This window comes from Vipera ursinii (assembly GCF_947247035.1).
Source record: "Vipera ursinii genome assembly, chromosome: 6".
Lineage (NCBI taxonomy): Eukaryota > Metazoa > Chordata > Lepidosauria > Squamata > Viperidae > Vipera > Vipera ursinii.
The window spans coordinates 27,301,939-27,328,667 of record NC_139515.1 but is presented as its reverse complement, the minus strand read 5'-3'; the positions used below and the strand labels follow the sequence as shown (position 1 = coordinate 27,328,667).

General features: G+C 39.1%; 1 protein-coding gene across 1 annotated transcript in view; it reads left to right on the top strand.

Annotated features, from left to right (window-relative positions):
- Positions 1-26,088, top strand: part of TES (testin LIM domain protein) — a 31,601-nt gene extending 5,513 nt beyond the window's left edge. The window contains exons 2-7 of the mRNA XM_083366708.1: positions 7,496-7,581; positions 13,959-14,211; positions 15,308-15,643; positions 18,784-18,999; positions 21,473-21,631; positions 25,347-26,088. Of these exons, the coding sequence (XP_083222834.1) occupies positions 7,496-7,581; positions 13,959-14,211; positions 15,308-15,643; positions 18,784-18,999; positions 21,473-21,631; positions 25,347-25,538 (1,242 nt within the window). The 3' untranslated portion in view covers positions 25,539-26,088. The remainder of the gene's footprint in view (positions 1-7,495; positions 7,582-13,958; positions 14,212-15,307; positions 15,644-18,783; positions 19,000-21,472; positions 21,632-25,346) is intronic.
- Positions 26,089-26,729: the final 641 nt, after the last annotated feature.

Genomic DNA, 26,729 nt, shown 5'->3' with positions numbered 1-26,729 from the left:
TTCCCAGCTGCAAATGCATTTCCTTTGGCCACAGAAGAAGTGGCTGGGCTGTTGGTTCCGCTGCCGTGAGGTGAGATCATGGAAAAGACACCCCCCGAAAATAAGATCTGGTGCCTCTTTTGGAGGCAAAAAAAAAAAAAAAGAAGACCGGGTCTTATTTTCTGGGAAACACTGTATAAGAATAAAGTTTTGACTCCTATTTACTGCAAAGTGCTAGTTGTTCATTCTTTTCATACAGCTTTTCTCAATTCTTCTTGCTTTGTGTCTGCTACTTTGGAAACAAGGAAACATAGAAATCACTGTTTTAATTACTCTGAAGTTGGGTTCAGTGCCATTATTGGGTTGAAGTTGAGTTCAGTGCAACTTGTCTGAAATGAGGCCAAATGAAAACATCTTCTTCTTAACAGACGTACAATTGCTTTAGTATTTTATGCAAGCAATTTTATAGAAGTGGCATTATCACAAGAAAACCCTCAATTTATTTCTATACTTGGACTTGTATCAGAGCAGAACTAAGCAAGAACTGTGTGGTGATGCTTACAAGCAAGGAATCTGTCTAATAAAATAACTTAAGAGCATAAAATAATAACATGAAAGGGTAAGCTTTAAAAGAAACCAAATGTTCATCCCAAAAGCCAAGGTAACAAATTGTTTCCATCTATTTAAAACCTTATTGAACAAAGAAGGGCTCTATAGTGTTTATATTCATATAGTGTTTACTAGCTATATCTCTTTCAGCCTTTCTATGTATGTTCATGTATTCTTTCACTTCTGGACCTTGGCCACATTTAGCCGTGTGAGCTTCAACTCTCTGAATTCTGAATAATGGCTCAATAATAATACTGGTGAAAAAGATGCCAGAATAGGATCGAGTTTGCTTTTAGAAAGGCACTTTCCAGAGAGCACTGAACATCCTCAGCTGGATAACCAAATTATTTACTTTGCCTTGCTTTAGAAATTAGCCTACATTTGTCCAGGCTATCATCCCTGGTATCCTTTTAAGTTTTCAAAAATGTGAAGAAGGAAATAACATTTCTTGCAAATACTACAATAAGAAAAAGGGAATATCCCAGATGTACATCATTTTTACAAACAATGTGCGTCCGTGCACACAAACACAATATATTTGTCTATGTATATATGTGTTGTGGGTATGTATGTGTGTGGGTATGTATACATATGTGTATACATACATGTATGTGTGTATGTATCTGGTTTGCAAACTGCATTTTCAAGTGCAAACAGTGTTGATTTTTTAATATTATAACCTTGTTTCAAAAATACAAAATTCAAATGCAGACTAAACTCAGTCTGGACTCTACTTGGCCAGGGTATAGCTTGGTGCTTGGAGAATTCTCTTAGGCATATTATCTGAGGAAATGAATAGGTTCATCTGCAGGGTGACCTTGGCTATCTGTAGGCTATTTGTAAGCTGGTTCCTCAGCCCTGGATCCTTTGGGTGGCAGAAGGAAGGGATTTCCTGCAACCAAGAGATTATTAACGCTTGTGAGAGGAGAACATGCCTGTGGTTTTGAAAGAGGCCATGGTGCATCCCCTTCTTAAGAGGCCTCTTAGGTCCATCCACGTTAGACAACACCATTCAATCTCTAACCATACTGAGCTTCATAGGTGAAATACATTGTTCTGACCCATGAATCAGGGTTCAGGCCTGGGCATGAGACCAAGATTGCATTGTTTACTCAAGTGAATGACCTTTGTTATGACTGCCTGCAGGGCAGACACTCCTTAGCAGATTGTACCAGTCAATTAGAGAACTGCTTCCCTATGGACTAATGCAGTGGTCCATCCTCTCCCTTCTGCTTTCTACATGAAGCTGTTGGGAAAAGTCATCTGGCAGTTTGTGGTTTTAGTATCATGTTTGCCAATGATGCCTAGCTTTATATCACAGCCCCAGGCCATACTGAGGATGCTGCTGAGGAGATTAAGAAGACCAAGTTGGAACTGAACCCAAGCAAGACAGAATTGCTCTTTGTGCATTGGGGTTCTCTTTCAAGCCCAATGATTACTTTGGACAGGGAGGAGTAGATCCATGACTTGGGGGTCCTTTTGGATTCACACTAAAGCAGTAGATGGGAGCCATGGGCAGGACTCATTGCAGTTTCAGTTGCAGATTTTCCTGGGATAAGAGGTCCTTTTGACAGTGACTCCTGCCCTCATCATCACACATCTAGATTAGTGCAATGCAGCCTACATTGGTCTACCTTTAAAAACCATTGAGAAGCTTCTTATTTATTTTGGCATACAAAGTCAGGGAAATATACACATGGTAGACACAATGCAGTCTAACAGCCTAGATTAGTAGTTCATCAGCACTTGCATGTCAATCCTTGGTGCACAGCGGGGGACAAACTATCTTTACACTAATTAGTTAGCACCTGGCTCTTCCAGGCTCCTCTGCCACTCTAGTCACGCCTTCACCTCCTAGCGTCTGGCCAGGGTCCATCACTGGCTTCCTCTCTCCATTCATGTGGTCACAGCTAGATTTTTCCCACCAAAGTGGTACCCATTTATCTACTCACAATATTGCATGCTTTCAAACTGCTGGGAGGGCAGGAGCTAACAGTCAGATGCGGGGAACTCACAGAGCCAAGCTTGAACTGTCAGAGTGCAAACCATTTCTGGCTGACATTCCCAGTGTCATTAAGCCACTGCACCACCATGTTCCCTCAAGATGTTTTAGTTGATACAGCATACAGTCACCTGGATGCTCACTGGCAGTTTTCACTGCCAGTGAGCCTTGCATTGATTCCCCTTTTAGCTTCTGGGTGCAATCAAAAGTGCTACTGACAACTTGTATGGCTTCAAACCAAGCTACCTACGGGACAACCTCTCTCCACAGAAATTGGCCTGAACATTGGTAGGTGAGTTGGCAATTGATTGTTCTCCAGTTTCAGGAGGCCAGGAGTTCAATGCTCAGAATTGTTTCTTGGTAGTGGTATTAGACCTTGAAGTAGCCTCCTCCTGGAGGATGGGTCTTTTTGCATTGCCTGTTTTATGGTTTTTATAGTTTAGTATTTTTTCTATTTTTATTATACTGTATCTGTAAGCCACCAAAAGTCTGTTGAATTGCAGTGGGGTAACCGTGGATAATTCAGATCAATTAATTAATTTCTCCCTCATTCCCATTTGATCCAAAATATTCCTAGGAAAATAGTCCTTTCTATAGTTTTTCACAATATGGAAGATACAACACAAAAAGAAAAAAGTGAAAATTCATTCATTTCATTCTTAAGTTGAAACAATAGTTCTTCTTTGATGACAACCTGATCCAGTTCTTCAAAAAAACCCTGAAAGCGGTTTTTTCTCATCTCATCTTATCTTCCATTATTGGAAATCATGATCACTGGCTGAAGGGGCTGGATAGCATTTTCTTATTCCGCAGGACAGAAGAAAATAATAGGCATCAGCTTGTATATTCCTAACATTGTGAGGTTATATGAGAGTCCTGCAGTAACAGATTACTTGCTCTAAGATGTTCAAATGGGATGTGTGGAGCTTTGGTGTCATGGTATCATTTCTGTAGTCTCTTGTGGCAGGACACGTGATTGTTTCAGTCTCTGTGGCTGTGATCTGGGTTTTGCAACAAATTGACAAATCTACTCTCCCTTGTGGAAAGGCTGGTAAGATTGAAGCTGTAAGGATAGGAGAATAAAGGAGCGGATGGATTCAATTTCTGGTTAGGATGTAGAGTGTAAAGCAGATGTGTAGTCTGGGCTTGTGGTTCCTGCAAGTTACAGCCATCCAACTGAGGACAGGATGCTGGTTAGGATGCTTTTCCTCTTAAACTTTGTGTCAAACCCAGTCCAGCCCAGAGTAACTGGGACTCCCCAAGTTATATCTTTACAGAATTCAAGAGTTGCTTCCAGGCGAGACCATGCTTTCAAGATGTTACTCTCTGTAATTTCCTTGAGGCTCCCAGGAAGCAACATGGAGCGCAATCTGTTCAGAAGGCTGATTTGGGGGGTGAGGTAAAACTAGCCATGTTAAGCTAGGAATACCTAGCTTAACATGGCGGCATATCTTCCATGCAAAAGTCAAGGTAAGATTCATTTGAGTGAGGCCAGATAAAGACTGAAGACAACACAGTTTAATGTAGAAGTCGACTAGTGCTGACCCCACCCCCCTAGAGCATTCCAAGCTGATTAAATCAAGCCCTTTGTTTCTTCAAACATTAGGTTGGCTGTAACCATTTACAACACTAGGCTCTAAAGTAATATTTTAGTCATGAAGACACTGTGAAGCAGATGATTTCAATCAGTCCACTTATAATGCCTTTCATATGCCGTCAGGTTTAAAATCTGACTAGACATGTTTAAAATGCCAGATGTTTTTAGAATTTTTAGCAACTGACATACAGAAATCTCTTCTGGCAACATTTCAAATGACCTATGTATCTTAGTTTCTTCCATGATTCCATTTATGGAGAAATTAATTCCATCCTCTGTTAGGCTGTTGCATGGGCCAATTTGTTATAATTTTGGATACATTGGAAAATTAGTTTTAGTGTTCAGAAATAATTCCATGTCAGTCCAATATATAGTTTCTAGCAATTATAACACATGTTCTGAGGCAAGTAATCACAATGATGACAAATGTAGCAATGCTTGAGATCTGCTTTTCCTGAAGCTTTTTAAAAGGCATTCAAAGTTCAATGTAGTTAAATCAAAATAAATCCACTTGTTGACTGCAGTAGCATATATTGTTTGTTTCCAGAAAAAAAGTTAATTTTTCTGCCTCCTAAATCTGCTTGCTCAAACATTGTTATAGAACAGGGGTGTCAAACTGCCGGCCCGTGGGCCGGAACGTCATGGAGAAACCGCGCCCATCCCATTTTCGGCAATGGGAAAAAGTTCCGATACGTCGCGCGATGTCACGTGACGTTGCGAGTTTGACATGCCTGTTATAGAACATAAATTCTGCAGAGGTTTTAAATTATATTCATGTGTGGAAAGGTTTTACTCAAGCACTTGCACACATTTTATGCTGAGGATGGATTAATCATTTCTACTGCAAAATAAATTCCTGAATTAAGAAAAATGGTAGACTGTTAATCACTGTTGCTTTTCTGTATTGATTAAAATCTATTGACTAAAACAGTATATAAATATAGTAATTATTACAATAAATCAGTTTAAAACAATATAGCATCTAAACAGTTCATTTTATATTATTATACTATAAATTGTTTATAACAGTATGGTATAAGCTGTTTAATACAGTTCAGTTCACATTATTATGCTATAAATGTATTGCTAAATAAATAACCGTGATTGTTTGAAATGCAGTGTGCTGGTCTCAGAGTTGTGTGGTTTACTTCATAGATCAGATATTCCAAATAAAGAAAGGATTTTCTTTATTTCACTTGTGATGACTTGTGTCCCTAAAAAGACGATAGTGTGATAGTGACCAAAATTACAGCTCCATCCTGGGCTGGAGCGGGGTATCTTTTTTGAGTTCTGGTTGATTTTATTATTTATCTACACAGTTCAGAATTAGCTATGATAACTACTTTCTAATACCTTTTGATCTGCAAACCATTCAGAGGACTTCTTTACAATTCACTGCTACAGTAAAAGGACTATGGCGGTTTGATGTAATAGTGGAATATGTGAGAAAGACCTTGGGAGACTGAGTGAAGAGATGCTGCCACCAAACTGTCAGATAAGAGATAACATAGCCCATGGCTTGATAGTGAGTGAGGCAAGTGGCTCAGAAGAGACCCTCGCTAGTTTTCCAAGCAATAAAGGAGCAGAAGGAGAATTGTACTTTCAGATTTGCAAGTACTTGTCAATGTATCATTACAATAAAATAGAGTTGGCTCATCTGAGGCTGATATCAGTCTTGCAAGTCTGAAAGTACCATTCTCTTCCTGCTCCATCTCCAAATAGCCCAATTAACTGTTCAAAAGTACTGGTTTCTGACAACTATTAATAACTGACAATTTTTTAGAGTTATATTTAACAATATCCTGTTTAGCAATGATTCACAAGTACAGTGGTGATGAAAAATGATAAATTCTCAGGCTTTGCAGTTCAGTAAATCAAGGGATGGCTCAGTGGGTTAGGACGCTGAGCTTGTCGATCAGAAGGTCAGCAGTTTGGCGGGTCGAATCCCGAGTGCCGCGTAACAGAGTGAGCGCCTGTTACTCGTCCCAGCTTCTGCCAACCTAGCAGTTCGAAAGCATGTAAAAATGCAAGTAGAAAAATAGGGACCACTATGGTGGGAAGGTAACAGCGTTCCGTGCGCCTTTGGCGTCTAGTCATGCCAGCCACATGACCACGGAGACGTCCTCGGACAAACGCTGGCTCTTCGGCTATGAAACGGAGATGACCACCGGCCCCTAGAGTCGGAAACGACTAGCACGCATGTGCGGGGGAACCTTTACCTTAAATCAAGGGAAAGTTGAAGTAAGATCATGAGCATAGTTGCAGTTTCACTGAGTGACCATTTCACTTAACAACCAAGTTACCAGTTCCAACTGTGATTACTAAATGAGGACTACCTGTATACTTCCTAAATTCCAACCAGAATTTGGTTGGATTTTACAATATATTACAAATGATTTAATTTTATGTGGAAAAATCTACAGATGTTAAACATACAAGGCCAAGCTGAATTAATACTAAGTACTATTTATATAAATAAAATATAAATAGTAAAATATATTTTTTATATTTATATTATATTTTTATTACACCAAAATATCACTTGAAATCAAGATTGCCAAACAGAGGCTGTTATACTTCGATCATGTCATGAGAGCTGACTTACTCAAAAAGTCAACCATGCTAGGAGTGATCAGAAAAAGGAGAAGGGGCCACCTGTTGGCTGGACATAATAAAGGATGACACCAAGATGATGATGGCAGATCTGAAGGAGGCAATGTGAGACAGAGGGGCATGCATGGAGTACTGATCCATAGAGAGGCCCAGGGTCAGACACAGCTGAATGGCTGATGACAGCAATGACTATTTATATAACAAGATATTGTTCAAAATCCTTTCAAGAATAGATTACCATGCTCAGATTCCTATTTTTAATCTAGTTTGTAGTACAGATTATGCTCTGCTTTGACTCTTTTTAGGTATTGAGTATCAGACTAGTTGTACATTAACAAAATTGAATGTTGTATGCTTAAATGTACAGGCAGACTATTAATGAGTATTCTTCTAAAATCTAGCCTTTAATGGAAAAGTGTCCGTTGCATATGTACATACCAGCATCTGCTATCAGAAAAATGTGTTGTATATTTTTTTTCTTCATTTTAACTTCTTTATCATGATAATAATCATTTATGGATACCCAAATAAAGCACCAGAGCATGATTTATTTCATTGCAATGCCAAAGTGGCAAGTTTTTTATTTTATTTTGGAAGTATGCCACTGTTTGCCCCACCAGTAAAAGATATCATATGCCTTACAATAATATTATGCTAAAACTGTTTTTCCCCCTTCTCTGTTTCTCTCACTCTAGATGGGCTTAGGACATGAAGAAGGATTTGGAGCCCCATGTTTAAAATGTAAAGATAAATGTGAAGGATTTGAGCTACACTTCTGGAGGTAAAATTCTGTATACTTACAGAGAGAGAGAGACAGAGACAGAGACAGAGACAGAGACAGAGACAGAGAGAAATGCAGATAAAATCTGATTATATAAGGCATTAAATTTTAATAAATAACCTTTGTTTTGATATAATACTAAAAAGGGAATGAAGTTTGGAGAGTCTCTATATTTGGAATTTTTAGAGTATGTAATGGATCCTTCCCCAAAATGGCCAGCATAATTGGTGGTTCCAAACAGAAAACATCCCCTTATCAAATGGGCATACTTGCAAATATGTTGGGCTGCAGCTACTTACTTTTATGTTTTAATAATGTCTCTGTGGGATATGGAAGGTTCAGCATCATTTTTGGAAATAAAGATTATGCTTGAAATTGGTCCTCTTTACAGGGAAATAATCTAATGAAATAGGTGGGAGATAAGTATCAAATAATGGGTCTACAAGCACATTAGTGCCTTACAGCATCACACTGTGTATCTATGCAGTAAACTGTGGCATTTACAGGCACACAATTGGACATGTTTCAAATCAGGTATGTTTAGTGAAGGCCATAAAGCTGACACAGAGAGAGAAAAAGACATGCACACGCGCGCGCGCACGCACACACACACACACACACACACACACAGAGAGAGAGGTATACGATTTGCTTTAAAACCTACAGTTTAATATTTTTCCACTAGATGGGAGTATAATACTTGTTACACTATATTTTTTGCTATAGATGTGGAGAAAAAACTCCATTTAGTTATAAGGAAAGTTCCTAACATACCAGTTCAGGAATTTATATTACTGCTATGTGACTAATGATGTAAAAGGCCTTAAATCTGCATAATTGTGATCATCAAAAAAATATTTTTGGATAAGGTATACAATTTGGTATTCTTGGACCATATATGGCCTGCACTTCAATGTTTTCAGATTTTGGAATCTTGGTTGCTGTTCACATCATAGAAAGAAGAATGTGAATAAAATCTTTATATTTTGAACATTTTCAGAAATCTGGGGAGATTTGTGTTGTGCAGAAGAGACTCCAAATTGCTGTTAATAATAAAAACATAAAAATATACCTGCTGGATCAGATTGGTTATGGTGATCAAACAGAACTTTGTGTGGTGACCATAAGCAAAAAGCAGAGGCAGATCTATATTCCACTGTTGTCTGCCTCTCATTATTGAAAGGGATACTGTCCCCAAATTAAGCATAACAATTTAATCTCAGAATCAATAGTTTTGAAAAGTCCTGTTTTGTCTTTGCCTTGGTATGTACTGACCTAAATTAAAATGATTATCAACATAGTTCATTTTAAATTTTGCTGAAATGTAACTATTATTTTCCTAATTGTTTGGATGTAAATTGGAAAACAGTGCATATCCTCTTCTGTATTTAAATATAATTTGGAAGGAAAACTTATAGTTTAAAAATTGTAAATTGAGACAAAAATCAGTTAAGTGTGTTATAAAAACTAAGGATAAAGAAAATACAATAAAATTGGTAGCTTTAAATTATAGAACAACAAACATCAAATGCTGTTTCATTCTTCCCTATATATAACTTTATTTATTTAACAAGTTTATATAACCATTCAATTCACAAATAGCATCTCTGTGTTAAAAATCCAGTAACCCCCCCCGGCCCCCTCCCTTTGGCTACTTATTAATAACAGAACAAGTAAGAAACTCATACTACCTCCCATAAGGGCAAGTACTGAAATTTGGATGCTACTTAAAAGTACTTGTCAAGACTCACTAGATCAGGCATGTCAAACTCGCAATGTCACGTGGCGTCACACTACATATTGCGACTTTTTCTCCATTGCCGGTAATGGGGTGGGCACGGTTTCAGTGTGATACATCCAGCCTGTGGGCCGGCAGTTTGACATGCCTGCATTAGATGCTCATAGAAGAAATATCTGTGGTTCAGGGTTAAACTATTGAGTGCTTAATGCTCTATGAGCTTGGTTTTTTTCTTGCAGAAATTTCTTTACCCAACTAGATACAATCTTCAGTGCTGAATTAAAGTAAATCCTACACCCTTCTAGCACTGAAGATGTTACCTTTTGGGGTAATTAAATATCTGCAAGAAAACAATCAAGCTCAGAGAACATCTTGGATTCCACCACTCATTAGATGATAAAACAAATAATAAGGCTTCTAGTAATTGTAGGTAACTGAGAAACTTCTTTGGTTTTTCTGGACATTTGTTCATAGTTTTTACTAAATAATAAATTTCAGCAGTAAAGAAAAGTGGACCTATATTTGTGATGACTGTATGTCATAATTACAATTGGGATTCTGCTGGGCTGAATAAGTTGTACAGTTGCAAGAAAAAGTATGTGAACCCTTTGAGATTATGTGAGTTTTGCATGAATTGGCCATAAAATGCACTCTAAACGTCATGTAAGTCACAACAATAGAAAAACACAGTCTGCTTAAAATAATACTACACAAACATTAGCTGTTCTCATGTTTTAATTGAAGATAAGATGGAAACATTCACAGTGCAGGGTGGAAAAAGTATGTGAACCTTTGGACTTAATAACTGGTTGACCCTCCTTTGGCAGCAATAACCTCAACCAAACGTTTCCTGTAGTTGCAGATCAGACCTGCACAACGATCTGGAGTAATTTTGGACCACTCCTCTGCACAAAACTGTTCCAGTGTAGCAATATTCTTGGGATGTCTGGTGTGAATCGCTCTCTTAAGGTCATGCCACAGCATTTCAATCGGATTGAGGTCAGGACTCTGACTGGGCCACTCCAGAAGGCGTATTCTGTTCTGTTGAAGCCATTGTTTTGTTGAATTACTTGTATGCTTTGGGTCATTGTCCTGTTGCATCACCCATCCTCTGCGGAACTTCAGCTGGCGGACAGATGGTTGTACGTTTTCCTGCAAAATGTCCTGATAAACTCTGGAATTAATTTTCCCATCAGTGACAACAATCCGTCCAAGCCCTGAGGCAGCAAAGCAGCCCCAAACCATGATGCTCCCTCTGCCATGTTTTACACTGGGGATGAGGTTTTGATGTTGGTGTGCTGTGCCTTTTTTTCTCCACACATAGTGTTGTGTGTTTTTCCCAAACAACTTGATTTTGGTTTCATCTGTCCACGGTATATTTTGCCAGTACTGCTGTGGAACGTCCGCTGGTCTTCCGTTTTGCCACTCCCCGTTGTGGGGTCGTTGAACCAACAAGATGGTTCCGCCCTAGGTGCTTAATGGACCCTGAGCGGTTCTAGGCCATGCTTGAGTCCCCACCTGCCGCCTTCGCTCACAGTTCAGCCGATGCCCTAGTGGAAGCCTGGGAAAAGGCAGCCACAGAGGCACTCGACCGAGTTGTACCCATGCGGCCCCTGACCCGGTGCAGATCCCAGTGGGCTCCATGGTTCTCCATGGAGCTCCGGGAGATGAAGCGTCGGAGACGGGGCCTAGAGAGCTGTGACTAAGGTCCTGTATGAGGTCTTATCTCGCGGCGATGAGGACGGCAAGGTCTAATTACTTTGCTACCCTCATCGCATCTGCATATAATCACCCGGCCGCCCTGTTTAGGGTGACCCACTCCCTCCTTAATCAGGAGGTGAGGGAGGAGCCCTTGCAGGGTCATGCCAAGGAGTTTAGCCAACATCTGTTGGACAAAATCGCTCGGATCTGGACCGACTCCAACTGGGGAGAGTCTGACGGTGAGGACATGGGCGGTCTTGGTGATGTCATCTGGGAGGAGTTCGATCCTGTGACTCTGGAAGATGTGGACAGAATTATGGGGAAGCTGAGCTCCACCACATGTTTATTGGACCCGTGCCCCTCCTGGCTGGTTTATTCGGCTCGGGATGGGACACGAGGCTGGATCCAGGCAGTCATATCTGCTTCTTTGAGTGAGGGTAGTTTCCCCACCGTCTTGAAGGAGGCGGTGGTGAGACCTCTCCTCAAGAAGCCTGCCTTGGACCCAGCTGTGTTAAATAACTTTTGTCTGGTCTCCAACCTTCGCTTTCTGGCGAAGGTTGTTGAGAGTGTGGTGGCGCATCAGCTTCCCCTGGTCCTGGAGGAAGCTGATTATCTGGACCCGTACCAATCGGGTTTCAGGCCCGGGTACAGCACGGAGACAGCATTGGTCGTGCTGGTGAATGATCTCTGGCGGGCTCGGGACAGGGGTTGCTCCTCTGTCCTAGTCCTATTAGACCTCTCAGCAGCTTTCGATACCATCGACCATGGTATCTTACTGAGGCATCTCAGGGGTTTGGGACTGGGAGGCACTGTCTTGCAGTGGTTCTCCTCCTACCTCCTGGGACGTTTGCAGTAGGTGTTGACAGGAGGGAAGAGGTCGACCTCGAGGCCTCTCGTTTGTGGAGTCCCTCGGGTCGGTCCTCTCGCCTCTTCTGTTCAACATCTATATGAAGCCACTGGGTGAGATCATTCGTGGTTTTGGGGTTGGGTATCATCAATATGCTGGTGATACCCAGCTTTTCATCTCTAATCCCCAAACCACCCCAGTGATGCCCTCGATGTGATGATCCGTTGCCTGGAGGCGGTTCAGGTCTGGATGGGGAGGAACAGGCTTCGGCTCAATCTCGACAAGACTGAGTGGTTGTACGTGCCGGCATCTCGGGAAATTCAGATTATTCCACCTCTAATTATGAGGGGTGAGTTATTACCCCCCGTAGATAGGGCTCGCAACTTGGGTGTCCTTCTAGATTCACAGCTCTCCTTGGAAGATCATATAGGAGCTGTGACTAAGGGGGCCCTTGCCCAGGTTCGCCTGGTGCACCAGTTGCGGCTCTATCCGGACCGGGATGCCTTGTGTACAGTCACTCATGCGCTCGTGACCTCTCGTTTAGACTACTGCAATGCTCTCTACATGGGGCTGCCCTTGAGGACTACTCGGAGGCTTCAGTTGGTGCAGAATGCAGCCGCGCGAGTGGTGGTGAGGGTTTCCAGATACTCCCATGTAACACCTCTACTCCGCGAGCTGCATTGGCTTCCGGTTGCCCTCCAGGTGAGATTCAAGGTGCTGGTGATGACCTATAAAGCCCTAAATGGCATTGGTCTGGATTACTTACGGGAGCAACTGCTGCCGGCATCAATTTCCCTTCGTCCAGTGCACTCCCACAGAGAGGGCCTCCTCAGGGTGCCGTCGGTCAGAGAATGTCGACTGGCAGCCCCCAGGGGGAGGGCGTTCTCTGTGGGCACGCCAGACCTTTGGAACCGTTTACCGGTTGAGCTCCGGATGGCTCCTGACCTTCGCTCCTTCCACCGTGACCTAAAAACTTACTTATTTGAACAAGCCGGCCTGGTCTGATGGGTTTGGGGTATTTTAATATTAATTTTATTGATTTTTACTGTAATTGGGCTACAATATTTAATTCTTTCTTAACTTTTGTACATTGTATTTTTATTGTATTTATTGCCCTGTACACCGCCCTGAGTCCTTCGAGAGAAGGGCAGTATAGAAATTAAATTAAATTATTATTATTATTATTATTATTATTATTATTATTATTATTATTATTATTATTATTATTATTATTATGCTCTTTTGCAAACTTCAAACGTGCTGCAATATTTTTTTTGGACAGCAACGGCTTCCTCCGTGGTGTCCTCCCATGTACTCCATTCTTGTTTAATCTTTTCCTTATTGTAGATGTGTCAACAAAAATGTTAGCATGTGCCAGAGATTTTTGTAGGTCTTTAGCTAACACTCTAGGATTCTTCTTTACCTCATTAAGCATTATGCACTGTGCTCTTGCAGTCATTTTTACAGGACGACCACACCTAGGGAGAGTAGCAACAGTGCTAAACTTTCTCCATTTGTAGACAGTCTATCTTACCGTGGACACATGAACATCAAGGCTTTTGGAGATACTTTTGTAACCCTTTCCAGCTTCATGCAAGTCAACAATTATTGATCATAGGTCTTCTGAGAGCTCTTTTCTGCGAGGCATGGTTCACATGAGACAGTGCTTCTTGAGACCAGTAAACCCAAAACAGGTGTGTGTTTTTAAAGGGCAGGACAGCTGTCAGCAACACATCCAATATCATCACACTGGTTGGAGTCAAGGTTGGCTCACTCCTGGCTCCAATTAGCTCTTGGAGAAGTCATTAGGCTAGGGTTTCACATACTTTTTCCACCCTGCACTGTGAATGTTTCCATCTTATGTTCAGTTAAAACATGACAACAGCTAATGTTTGTGTAGTATTATTTTAAGCAGACTGTGTTTTTCTATTGTTGTGACTTACATGACGTTTAGAGCGCATTTTATGGCCAATTCATGCAAAACTCCACATAATCCCAAAGGGTTCGCATACTTTTTCTTGCAACTGTACAAGACCAGTTCTATTTCCATGTATCTATGTTGTCTAAATTATGCTTCTCTTTTGAACCTAGAAAAATATGTCGAAATTGCAAGTGTGGGCAAGAGGAACATGATGTTCCCACCAGTAATGAAGATGACCGCAAAGTGGGAAAGCTCTTTGAGGATACAAAGTATACAACTCTAATTGCAAAGCTGAAATCAGATGGTATCCCTATGTATAAACGTAATGTAATGATACTGACTAATCCCATGACAGTCAAGAAGAATGTGTCCATCAATACAGTAACTTACGAATGGGCACCTCCTGTTCAGAATCAAACCTTGGTGAGATATCAATTTATTATCATAAAGACTCATATGTTAGTGAGGAATACTTATCCTTTCTGCTTATGGTGGAGTTGGAAGGAGACAAGCAAGTCAGGAATAGTCTCTCTTGGCAGGCAGAAAGTATATATAAGGAATGTAATATGCAAATGGCATAATTGTCTCAGCTACAATTAATGACTGAATGTGCAGATAAGAGGAATTTATTTTCCTGGTTTTCTGAGGGCATGTTTCTCTTCAAGCAGCGAGTGCAATTGGTTTGCAGCATGGACATAAGAAAAATAATAGTGTTTGAGTGAGACTAAAAAGGAAGGGGAGGTGAGTTTGTGCTCATAGTTAGGAGTAAGTATTACATTGGAGGCATCCCTGCCACTTAAGATGATTGATGAATCCTCAAATGAACCATTTTAAAATGACATTCTGAAATGGGACACCACACTGGGAAAAAACCCATGAACCTATGTCATCACTTAAATGCTGAGGAAAAGCACTCAAGCATGCACAATTCTGTTACTGTATATGGTCAGAATAAATTCAGTATTGTCAACCAAAAGAAAAAGCTCCCTCTGGTTTATTAAATTATTCTAGACAAGTTAGTTGGATAGCCTTGGGATTTTTCTTTTTTCCTTTTAGTGCTTCAATCTTAAGTTTATATAATGTCATGCTGGGTGATCTAAAACAGAAGCACTTGTAAACCTTAAAGGGTTAGGTTTTAGGGATTATTTAAGAAACTCTGTGAAGATATTTGTCAGATTTGTTATATTTTGTTATTAGAAAAAAACCTATTTTGAGGGAGAAAATAATGCTTCTGTTGTCAGGAGACCAACAGCAAATCATAGTTAGGATAAAATCTAATTAATAGCTAAAAGTGTTCAGTGTTAGTACTGAGTGACAGTGGAGGAAAGCCACACTTTTATAACCTTAAATCTAAATTCTGGTGACTTAGCAACTCTATCTCCCCCATCCACATCTTGTTCTCCGTTTCCCCTGAAGATGAGCAATTTCTACAGAGCACTCCTAATCTCCTTTCATTTTTTGTTTAGAAAGCTGGAATCCAATGGACCATTAATTTTAGTCCTCTCTCCTCACTCTTTAGGCGAGGCAATATATGCAGATGCTTCCAAAGGAGAAGCAGCCTGTGGCTGGCTCGGAAGGGGCTCAGTACCGCAAGAAACAGTTGGCCAAGCAGCTGCCTGCTCATGATCAGGACCCTTCCAAATGCCATGAGCTGACACCTAATGAGGTGAAGCAGATGGAGCAATTTGTGAAGAAATACAAGACCGAGGCGCTGGGCGTGGGTGATGTCAAGCTTCCCAGTGAAGTGGAAGGGAAAGCCGGAGAGAAGAATGTCCTGAGTAATGGCAAGAAGGCAACCTCCGCTACTGTAGGAGCCATAGAAGACAAACAGGCTGGTCAGAAAGGAACTCAATATGTAAGTGGGTGATGCGTGTGTACGTGAGTGTGTGTGTTCAAACAGCAGATCAAAGAAAATAAATTATTTGGAAGTTTATTCCCTCATAATGTGCTCCCTGAATTTGCAGCTTAATGTATTATAATTTTGTCTCTTTTTAAAAAAGAAATGAGAGTTTTTGCTTGGATAAAATTCTATTCCTTTAGATGTTGCTATTTTAAGGGGGGTTTCTGCAAACTAAAATTGATAGAACAAAAATAAACACCTATGGTGACCAGAACTGGTGATTACTGATAGGAGAGGGATCCACAGAATCTGACAATTTCTACTACTGGTTAGACTTTAATGGGAAAAATGATCTTAAGAAATCACCTAGGCCAGCCCCAATCTCAGTGCAAGGATCTTTCTGTTAACAAGTAACAGACATGTAGCAGTGCAGGATTTGTTTAAATACCTTTAGGGGCACCCACCATATATTAGACAGCCTCAATTAAAAAAAATTCAAAAGCTGAGCCAAAATATCCACTTTATAATTGGAATATCTTTTGGGCAGCAATAGAGAGCAATTCAGTCATGCAGAGCTCTTACAATAATATTAATATAACATGCCCAACTGGAGATCTGCATAGAGATCAATATTTTGTCTTTTGCTGGTGAGTGAACTATATTTAGATGAGAGACATTAGTTCCCCAAAGTGGTGTGCTGTATTATTTCTTTTTAAATGTTTTTCAAGAGGAAAACTGATAACCCTGCAGGAAAATAAATCTCCCTAGAGGTGGATAGAGGAAACTGACCATTGAATGGAAGCCAACAAAAGAAAGCCATTCTTGTTTCCTCTTTTCCCACTTAGTTTAAAAAGAAGGTGCTTTGGTACCACTTTAAAATTGAATTTACAACTTCTTCATTGTTTGTTTCAATCAATGAGTCAGGAAAACAGACACAACAGAAAGCCAGTATGCTGTACAGATACAGAAGCAAATCCCCCCTCAATTTATTGATGCTCACGGGGAGACTTTCTCAACCCAGCATCCCTTGTATGGTTGAGGTGGGGGAAAATATGATGAAAGTTTGATAACCTGAAATTTAGACACTTTTCTCTTTCTCCAGAGTGGCCATAAAAAGCAGACTTCGAATATCTGCTTTATATATTATCATTTTCTGAAATCCAAACTGAGAAATAAAAGAAGGCAAATGGTTGTAGCCTAATGTAATGTTTTTCAGCTTGGCAACTTTAAGATATGTGGACTTCAACTACCAGAATTCTCTAGCCAGCAGAGGTTGAGAAACACTGGTCCTAGTGCCTTTGTTTGAAAGTGTGTTCAACTTTAGGCAACAATAGGAAGTTTCCTGGAAGACAGTGAACAACTTCAACTGTTTCAGGGACTTGTGCCCATCACATACTTCCGTAACTTTCCAAAGGTAGGAAATTCATGAAAGACATCAGTTTATGGTCCATAGTATGTTCTTGTCACATATAATGACAAACAGAACTTCGTTTTTTAAAAAAGTTGTGTTCTAACTTTTCTTTGCAACCATACCAGGAAATATATTTCAACAATATTCTTGTCTGTTGCTGATAAATGTTTTCTAATGTCTGAGTTCAAACTGTTACAAAACTTGATTGTCAGTCTCAGGGGTCTTTGGACTCCTTGGTACATCTCAGGCTTATCTACAACTTAATTTAAAAGATCTATTCAAATCAAATATGAGCTAGAGCACAGATTAAAAAGAGCTTTGGAGTGTAATTAGATTACATGTATTGCTTCTAGGGCAGGCATGTCAAACTCACGACATCACATGGCATCGCGTGACGTATCGTGACTTTTTCCCCATTGCTGGCAATGGGGAAAGCACGGTTTTGTTGTGATTCATCCAGCCCGTGGGCAGGCAGTTTCACATGCCTGTTTTAGGGCATTCCGAAATATTGCCCTATTACTAATTCTTTGTGCTCCCACAATAACTCTGAGATATGACAGTTGACTTTCTCACATTTTTCATTAATCTAATCTGATAAATGGAATCTGCAAAAGGGGAATGGTCAGGAACTAATACTCCACATATATTCAGCTACAATTTCTAGTATACCTTATGATTGGTCTGCTAGAGGTTGAAATTTGGATCATAGGAGTAGCATAGAATTTCCTTCTCATGCTAAATCATGAACTATTCAGTAATTGAAGGTTCATCACACATCCAGCCATTCACCTTTAAGGCTGATTTAAGACTAGCAAATTTTCAAATCTCTTACATAAACATATACCAAAAGACCTAGTAGTTCAAGAAGAAAAAACAGGAATCATCTACAACATATAGTGTAAAGACACTATAACAGCCACTATGTAGGACAGACAAGCAGAAGAGTGCATCCATGAACACTAAGCAGTCGGAAAATACGATGAAAACTCCTTAATTTCACAACACATGGACAAGCTCAAGCATAGTTTCAACTGGAAAACTGTGAGATTCTATACCAAACTAAATCTTAAAATACTTGGAATTCTTGGAAGCTTGGCCCTCAAAAATCATCCATCAACAGGCACATGAAATCACATTTATATATCATTCAAAAGGAATTAAAAGAGTCTAAAAGAGACTCAAGAGACTAAAAATGACAAAAGCTAAAAGGGACAAAAAAGATCAGCAATTAACATCCAGATAGGCAGGGATTTACACAAGGATTAATACCAAAGAAACAGTAAGCAATACCCTAATCAAGAAACTATCAACTCAGACAATCAAGCAGTAAACAATTTCCTAATCAAAGAACTGCCAAGGAGAAAAGAACTCCCTACTAATTTTGACAGGGCAAGCTACTGTACAGTATATGACCAAACCCCATTCTTTTCTAGCACAGAAGATGTTACTTTGCCAGCTAATGAAACATCTGGAAGAAAACAACCCAACTCAAGAAAGAACCAAGGACTCCACAGTTTATTTAGCTGTTACTGTATCTATTATCTCCCAATCTGAATATCTTTTCCTTTTCACGTTTTGTGTGTTGTACTGACCTTTCATGCTTTTAATCTATTTACCATCCAGAGCTGTTCTGAATGGATTGCCTAAAAGTATGATTAAATGAATAAATAAATAAATAAATAAATAAATAGTTCAGTTCCCCAATTAAGCAGATTCCAGTGTGATTTTTGTGGTTTCTTTGCAGTTCTGTTTCCAGTGCAATCAAAATATGAAAGAAGGGGATCCAGCTGTGTATGCTGAGCGGGCTGGATATGACAAACTTTGGCATCCTGCTTGCTTTGTCTGCTGCACCTGCAGTGAACTCCTGGTAGATATGATCTACTTCTGGAAAAATGGGAAACTGTATTGTGGCCGACACTACTGTGACAGTGAAAAACCTCGCTGTGCTGGATGTGATGAGGTGAGCAAGAGTTTTCCTAGTTGTTCTTTAGTGCCCAGAAGAACTAATGACTCATGAGGCAAGAATTCCTTTTGCCCAGTTTTCTATCTCCCAAGATTGGTCACCAATGCCAGATATATTCTGGTCAGAATCACAGTGTGATGGATCTGCTTAGCAATTCTAGCTTTTAACTTTGCCAGATTCTTGTTTTGTACAAAGAGAAAAAAAGTTAAAGATCTCCATGCAATTTTGAATTCCATTGGCAGATTAATTCCTTTGACTCTTGAAATAATTTAATTGGTTGACCTTAACTGCCATGTGTGCAAACATGTTTCTGAGTTCAGAGGCATTCTTTTGGTACTACCAGACAGTACTGAATACAGTAGAAGATAAGGCATAGAAGCCAACATACAGAATTTTGGATTCACCTGAATTTTGGATAATGGGGGATGAACTATTTTGCCCAGGAGAGGCTTTAGGAATATTCTTGATAGAACGATCCTCATGGATCAGGCCAAGATGCATTTTATTAGAGCATTTTTCTTCTCACAGTGGCCAGAGGACACTGCCTCAGTTGTTCCATTGCGAGTGGTGTTAAGAAGCAGATAAAGCCCTTCATATATCTATCCTCCATGAATTTATCCCCTCCCTTTTGAAAGACATCCAAATTAATGGCCATTACCATGTCCTCTGGTAATGAATTCCACAGGTTAATTATGCACTTTGTGAAAAATACTTTATCTAAACTTTTCATTCAGCTTAAACAACCCTAGTCCTGGAGCTTGAAGAGAAGTACCTTCTCTGTCCTTTACATTTTTTTATGCATCTCAATTAGGTTCTGTTCAGTCAGCCTAAAGAATCCCAGATATTCTATCCATTTCTCATAGGAAGGTGTTAAGGTGTTAAAACCCCAACAGTGTTGATTGTCCTCTTTTGCATTTTTTCCCATTTCTAATATGTCCTTTTTAAAAAATGTGGAGAGCAGAAATTGGATGGTATTTCAGACGCAAATATGTAATAACTTTATTGTCATTACAACATTCTCATTTTTATTTTTGCCTGCTTTTCCAAAGGATCCTAGCATGATTATATTTTTCCCTAGATTGCTGTATTCTGAGTTGATATTTTTCTTGAAATATCCCAAGAATATTTTTCCCATTGGTTCTAAGTGTAAAGTTATGGTTTTTGCCCTAATGTGCATTCCTTTATGCTTACTTAAACTGAACCAATGGATAATGGTTTTAACCAATTTTATAAAGTTAACTATGAATTCTTATCAGTTTACCCAAAATAAAAGTGTTTATTTAGACATATTAGGCTTCATAGATAATGTCAGAACCCACTCCAATCCAATCTTAAGAAAGAAAAACTCTTGGAGACAAGATTGTCCAAGACATAGATGACAGAGGGTATAATAGACAGGATCTGAAAACTTTCTCACAGATTGATATTTTTAAAGTGTCCCAGAGCAAAACCTCACCCCTCAGTCCATTTGGTCAGTCCCGGATCAGTCAAGTCTCAGGTGTCAAACCCCTCGTGGGAAAGGGAGAACCATCAGAACATTCGCAGCACAATTACTTCTTCCCCTTCACATTCCATCTGTAGATACAAACCAGAATTTCCCCCACCCCCTTTCTTAGTTGCTCGTAGATCAGAGGGAGAGGGTTCCTTTCATTGATCTTTTTTGCAATGGCCAACAGGCAGGCTAGATAAACAAAAAGTTACATCTGAGGGAAAGAGATGAGGGCAATAAACTCCCCTGTCTTCTCTTTCCTCCTTGGGAATGGCAGAATCCAGAAAGGGGTGTGTGTGAGATTTGGGTTTGCACAGAGAGGGAGTTAGAAATGAAATATAAATGGATTCCGACAGATACATTCCCCAGCTTCAATGCACTCATTATAAACAGTGGGCTTAAAAAGGCCCTGGATTTCTTTTCTGAGCTTATCTCAGTATAATACTATTTTTAATTGAGAACTACTCTGTAGTCAATCAGAAAACTCTTAAATAAATTTTGTCCTAGTTATAACATTTAGTCCAGGTATTCTTCACTTCAGACAGATGTGTGCCTCTCTCTTCTGTTACATACTGTTTATACATACAGATGGTATGGCTGATAAATTAATTACCTTAGTATCGTTCAGTGAGAATTAAATTCTGTAAAATCAATTCAATGCATCAGTTGCACATGGCAATTCAATTGACACATGATAATTTCCAGAAATCTTTAGCATTAGCCAGAACTACAGTTTTCTACTGCTCTATAAAAATAATTGGTTGCTAACTGAAATTGAAATGAGGAGGATGGCTGTTCTTCATTTTCATTTTTTTTAAAAGGGACCCTAAAAAGTGTTATTTAAAAATCCTGTCTATTAAATAGAACAAACTAATACCACACCATGTCATACAGGAAGCATGTCTTAGTTCATGTACTGTGGTAGAAGAAAACAATTATGTAAGTATGTTAATATGAACCTGGTAACTGGCTTTCCTCTAGCTTATTTTCAACAATGAGTACACACAAGCTGAACGTCAAAACTGGCATCTGAAGCATTTCTGCTGCTTTGATTGCGACTGTGTTTTGGCTGGAGAAATCTACGTCATGGTTAATGAAAAGCCCGTCTGCAAACCCTGTTATGTGAAGAATCATGCTGTGGTAAGAAAATCTAGCTTTGCCTGAAATATATAATTACTATGTAAAGTTACATATTTAAGTGGACTTTCACAAATCTTGTTTCATGAATAGTTCCTTGAAAGACCATTTTCCAGGAGAAAAATAAGAGACAATACAATCTTATACATTTTAAATCTTTATGGCATACAATAAATAAGATAATGCAAAAATACAGTATTTAACAACTACTAGATGATTCCCAATCTTCCTTTTTAGATTTTTGAGAAAGTGATGGTGCTTGTAAAGGTTATCAGGACCCTTTTCATTCAGGATTCAGAATGGGAATTCTGGACATGGAGCAGAAATTGCACTGATCACCCTAATGGTTGGTCTATGTCAGATGTTTGATATAGGAGGGTACTCCTTCTGGTCCTTTTATATTTCTTGATAGCCTTGACTACTGTCACTCATGTTTGCCTCCAAGACTGCCTGCAACTGTTGAGAATCAGCATCTGCAAGTTTTAAGAATCAGAGGCATTCTTTTAAACTATTTCAATTCCTTCCTATTCTACCTCTATATGAAGCAGTTGGATAAGTTCATATTTCAGTTCAGCTTACAGGACCTTCCCTAATGACACCCAAACATCATCATTCTAAGTTAGGTAGGAATTCAGTAGAAATGCTGGCATGGTGTGTCAATGGAGATTCTCAGTCATCCAAGTCATAGTTATCCCAAAGGTGCTTTTTCACGAGGCAACTGAACTTTGTTTTCCTTGAAGACATTTTGCTTCTCATCCAAGAGCTGAAGAAGCTTCTTGAATGAGAAGTGAAACGTCTTCAAAGAAAAACAAGAAAATCCCGTTGCTTTATGCTGGCATGGTGTCAAAAACAAGACTTACTCCTGCAGCATACAAAATTAAACTATTATAGAATGGAGTATGTGCTCTTAACATCAGCAATATGATTATTAATTTCAAGCTGTCCTTGTATGGTGGTTTGAGCACAACTTTGAAATCAGGAGGGGTATGGTTCAGTAGTAAAGCATGTGTTTTGCACTTGGATGGTTCCAAGTTCAATTTCTAGATAGAGTTGGAAAAACTCCTGCCTGAAATCCCTAAGAGCTGCTAATTCGCAAATATTGATGATTTTGGACCCTTGGTCTGAAACAATATGAGTTGTTCCATATTAGTTAAGGACTGGTCTAGGATCAGGAAGATTGAGTCCTAAGGTGGCCTTCAGCTATGAAAACACTTAGGGGCATTTATTTTCTTAGTCCAGTCTCACAGATGTGCCGTTACAATAATAAAAATGAAGGAAGACCCCCCATGTAAGACCCCATTAGCTCCTGGAGGAAAGATGGCATATAAATTAAGATAACTTCCTGTGTTCTATATGGGAGCATCTGTGCAAATGGCTATAAATACATACTGCAGAAATGCAGAATAAAGTAGACAAGCTGAACCACAATGGTCTTGCGTGACCACTAAAACTCTTTCTGAACACAGTTCCTGAAAATCAGCAACATAGTTTTTCCAGATAGGAAATGAGAGAAAATTGTAATATATATACATGCTCTTAACACACTGTTGCTCACTCTGCATCATTATTGCATGCCCTATGGTCCTCTCCCAGAAATGTTAAGTATGGTGGTATCATAGGTTAATGGTAAATAAATAATTGTCTTATTGTCTAAAACAGGGGTCTTCAAACTTGGATCTTTTATGACTTGTGGACTTCAACTCCCAGAATTCCTCAAGTCATAAAAGGGCCAGGTTTGAAGACCCATGGTCTAAAATATTGTATCTCTTTGTGAAGCAGAAGTAGTACAAGATACCTGGTTTCTTACTTCCTTTATTCTCAGAGATTGAAAATATAGTTTAACACTGATTCTTTCTCTTTAGCTGCTCCTGTTGGTGAATGAGAAAAGGGAGATGGTTAATCTGCATTTGTAAATGATAAACCAGAATTCTGAGCAATTCTGATCTGTTCTTATAGTGTAAATGTGACCATCATAATGTAATTTATTATTCCAAAAGATAAAATTGAATATATATCTAAGCTTCAGAGAACCTTGAAGATGAAGTTCTTATTCCCACTTTGTTACTTAGAAGTAAATACTATTGAATTCAGAGTCACTTTCTTCTGATAGCTCTGACAAGAATGGATTGTTGATTGTTCATTTAAGTGTTATGATCTACTGAGAAATAGGTTCTATTGCATTTTGTGATATTTTCATCTAGATTATCCCACAAAATATTAGAATTGTATCTTAATATTCAATTTATATTTTTGTCAGCTATAATAATTTTAAATGTTTTAAATCTTGCCAAATATTCCATCTTGTCATTAGGTATTATCCACTATGACTCAACTGTACCTGCTCAGATTTTATATTAAGGAACTTATAGGTCCCCAAAGACTTTTGGAAACAGCCAATCATGAATAGGTTTCCTACATATACAGTATATCTTCAGGGAAGGGGCCAATTTCATTTCCATGAGCAACCTGTTTTTGCTGAAAATTTATGGCATACCTTCTTTGTCCTCATACTTTGTAGGCAAGTTCTACAGTGAATACTGTAGTCTCAAAGGTAATTGGGTCCTAAACTATAAAGGGCTTTAAAGATTATATCCAGCATCTTGAATTGGCTGTCAGTGCAACTCCTACACAGTAGTAACAGATTAATATGGCAGAAATAGGTTTGGCTTATTGACAAAAGAACAGCTGCATTCTACATCCAGAGAGTCTTCAAGCATACACTGCAGTATTTGAATCAAGTTTTAACAAGGATATGAAGTGCTTATCTATTCCAGAAAAGACAAACTGGTATATCCACTGAAATTGGGCAAAGGACTTGTTAGCCATGGTCTGTTCTTCATGCAATAGCCATTAATCCAGGCTAATGCAAAGCTGTCCTTTCAGAGGGAGCATCCTGAAGCAGCCAGCTTCTGAATTAATAGGTACTCAGCTATCCTAAGCTGATATTACCTATGCAGGTTCTTAAAAGCCTCCAGGCATCTGTTCTTTCACCTAGGATTGTCATGTATCATGTACAGTAGAGGTTGAAAAAAATGAAGAAAGGGCTGAGTCCTGGGAGCTGATATGGGATGCACAGAGTCTTGATCCTCATTCCCAACAAACAATGACAGGAGTTAGGAAGGAAGGAGCAACATTATAAGACATTCTCCCCATTACCAACCCTTCCAAGTGACTCAGCAGAATGCAATAGCTGATAGAATCAGATGCTGAAGTATCTAAAAGGACAAGGAGGAACACAGAATACTCATAATGGATCATTACAGGAGTGATCAGTGCAGTATCCATTATTCTTATTATTTTGTTCTAAATAATGCTGATTAAAAATTATACACTCCACATCTGAGCTTCCATCCTAGCTAAGAAGACATCCATTGAGGTTTAACTTTCTCTGAATTAAAATACTACAGATTGTATGGCCTTCTTTCAAATCCTGCATTAAAGTTAGGTGTGAACTAGATTATTCTCGGATAGCATTTTGAATGTGAAAGACTCTTAAAATGTATTTAAGGTGGTATGTGGGGTATTGTTACAAGGGGGAAGAACCAGTATACTAAAAATGCACATGCATTTAAGTGTACTGCAAGTAATAAGATCACTGGCATTTTGTGGCATAGATCTAGAAAGTTGACTAATTTCAACCAGTCACTTATGAATATTCTGATCTTCGTTACCTTCCAAACTTTGAAAGAAATGAATGTTGATTTCCTTTACTCCCCAGGTCTGCCAAGGCTGCCACAATGCTATTGACCCTGAAGTTCAACGTGTAAGTTACAACAACTTCAACTGGCATGCTACCACAGAGTGTTTTCTGTGCTCCTGTTGCAGCAAATGTCTGATTGGCCAGAAGTTCATGCCAGTAGAAGGAATGGTTTTCTGCTCAGTGGAGTGCAAGAAAAAGATGGTGTCCTAATGGGAAGGAAACCAAACTGTGAAACCAAGTTTTGCCTTATTTCAAAGTCCTCTGCATGTCTACTGTATTGGGGGATTTTTAACAAAATCAAAATTATTAAATGGCAGAATCCAAAGATTTTTTTTATTACTAACTTGATTGCTTATGATTTTAGTTCTTAGGCATTTCTCAGTGCTCTTGATTTCTTGATGCAGGATGTTTCTCAAGATAGGGACTTTAATATAGTCATACCCTTCAAAAATGTTCTATAAAAGGATATAGTACCTCAGGCCATTAACACTGGGCTGCATTTTCCATTGTTTTTGGCCATGAGAATGAATCCTGATGAGAGTTGTGATGAGGAAGACCATTGGCTTTGTATTCTTGTCCTATAGTCCTTAGGTTTTTCTCCTATATTTGACATTATACAGATTCTTCAGTAACAAAATATTGATTGGGTATGTTGTAAACCTTATACCTTATTTTCCAACCTAATGCATTCAAATGTGCTTTGTTATAATTCCCACACTTGCCAGCTAATAAAATACACCAATAGTGTACTTATAGTGTGAGTCTCATACTGAATTGTACTGATTTAGACTCCATGGATATATGCACGCATGAGCTGAGTGTCAACGCTGCAAACATGGGATGTTTTTGCTCTGACAATATAAGAGGCAGTCTTTCTTTAAACTGTTTGCTCTGATTAAAATGAAGCTGAGTGTGTGGGGGGAGAGAAGGCTAATCCGGTTGTTTAAATAAGATAAGGAATGACATGCTATATAACGGAAGTGAAGCTTGTGTTTTGGGCTAATTGGAGAATGTGATTTACGATGTCCAAATAAGGGAGGGAATTGTGTTTGATACGATGTGTTCAGGGGAGGAAAATTAAGATTTTGGCATCCATCCATGAGTGCCGATGCTTCATTCTCATTATTATAGACTTTTTAGAATAAACAATGCTGGAATGTTCTTTGATCTGTCTCATTAGTTAGAACCATGACACTGAGCACTTAGTACTCCATTTATTGCAACTCCCTGTATGTGCCAATATAGCACAGTGTAGGAATTACACTTTTGATATTTTTATTTGCTCAGGGAGTTTTTAAAGGGTGACATAACATTCAACAATTGAACCCTTTGCTTTTAGAGTATTATAATACAGTAAGGTATGTGACAATGGCAAATATCTGTAGCTGAGGTGTAGGATGA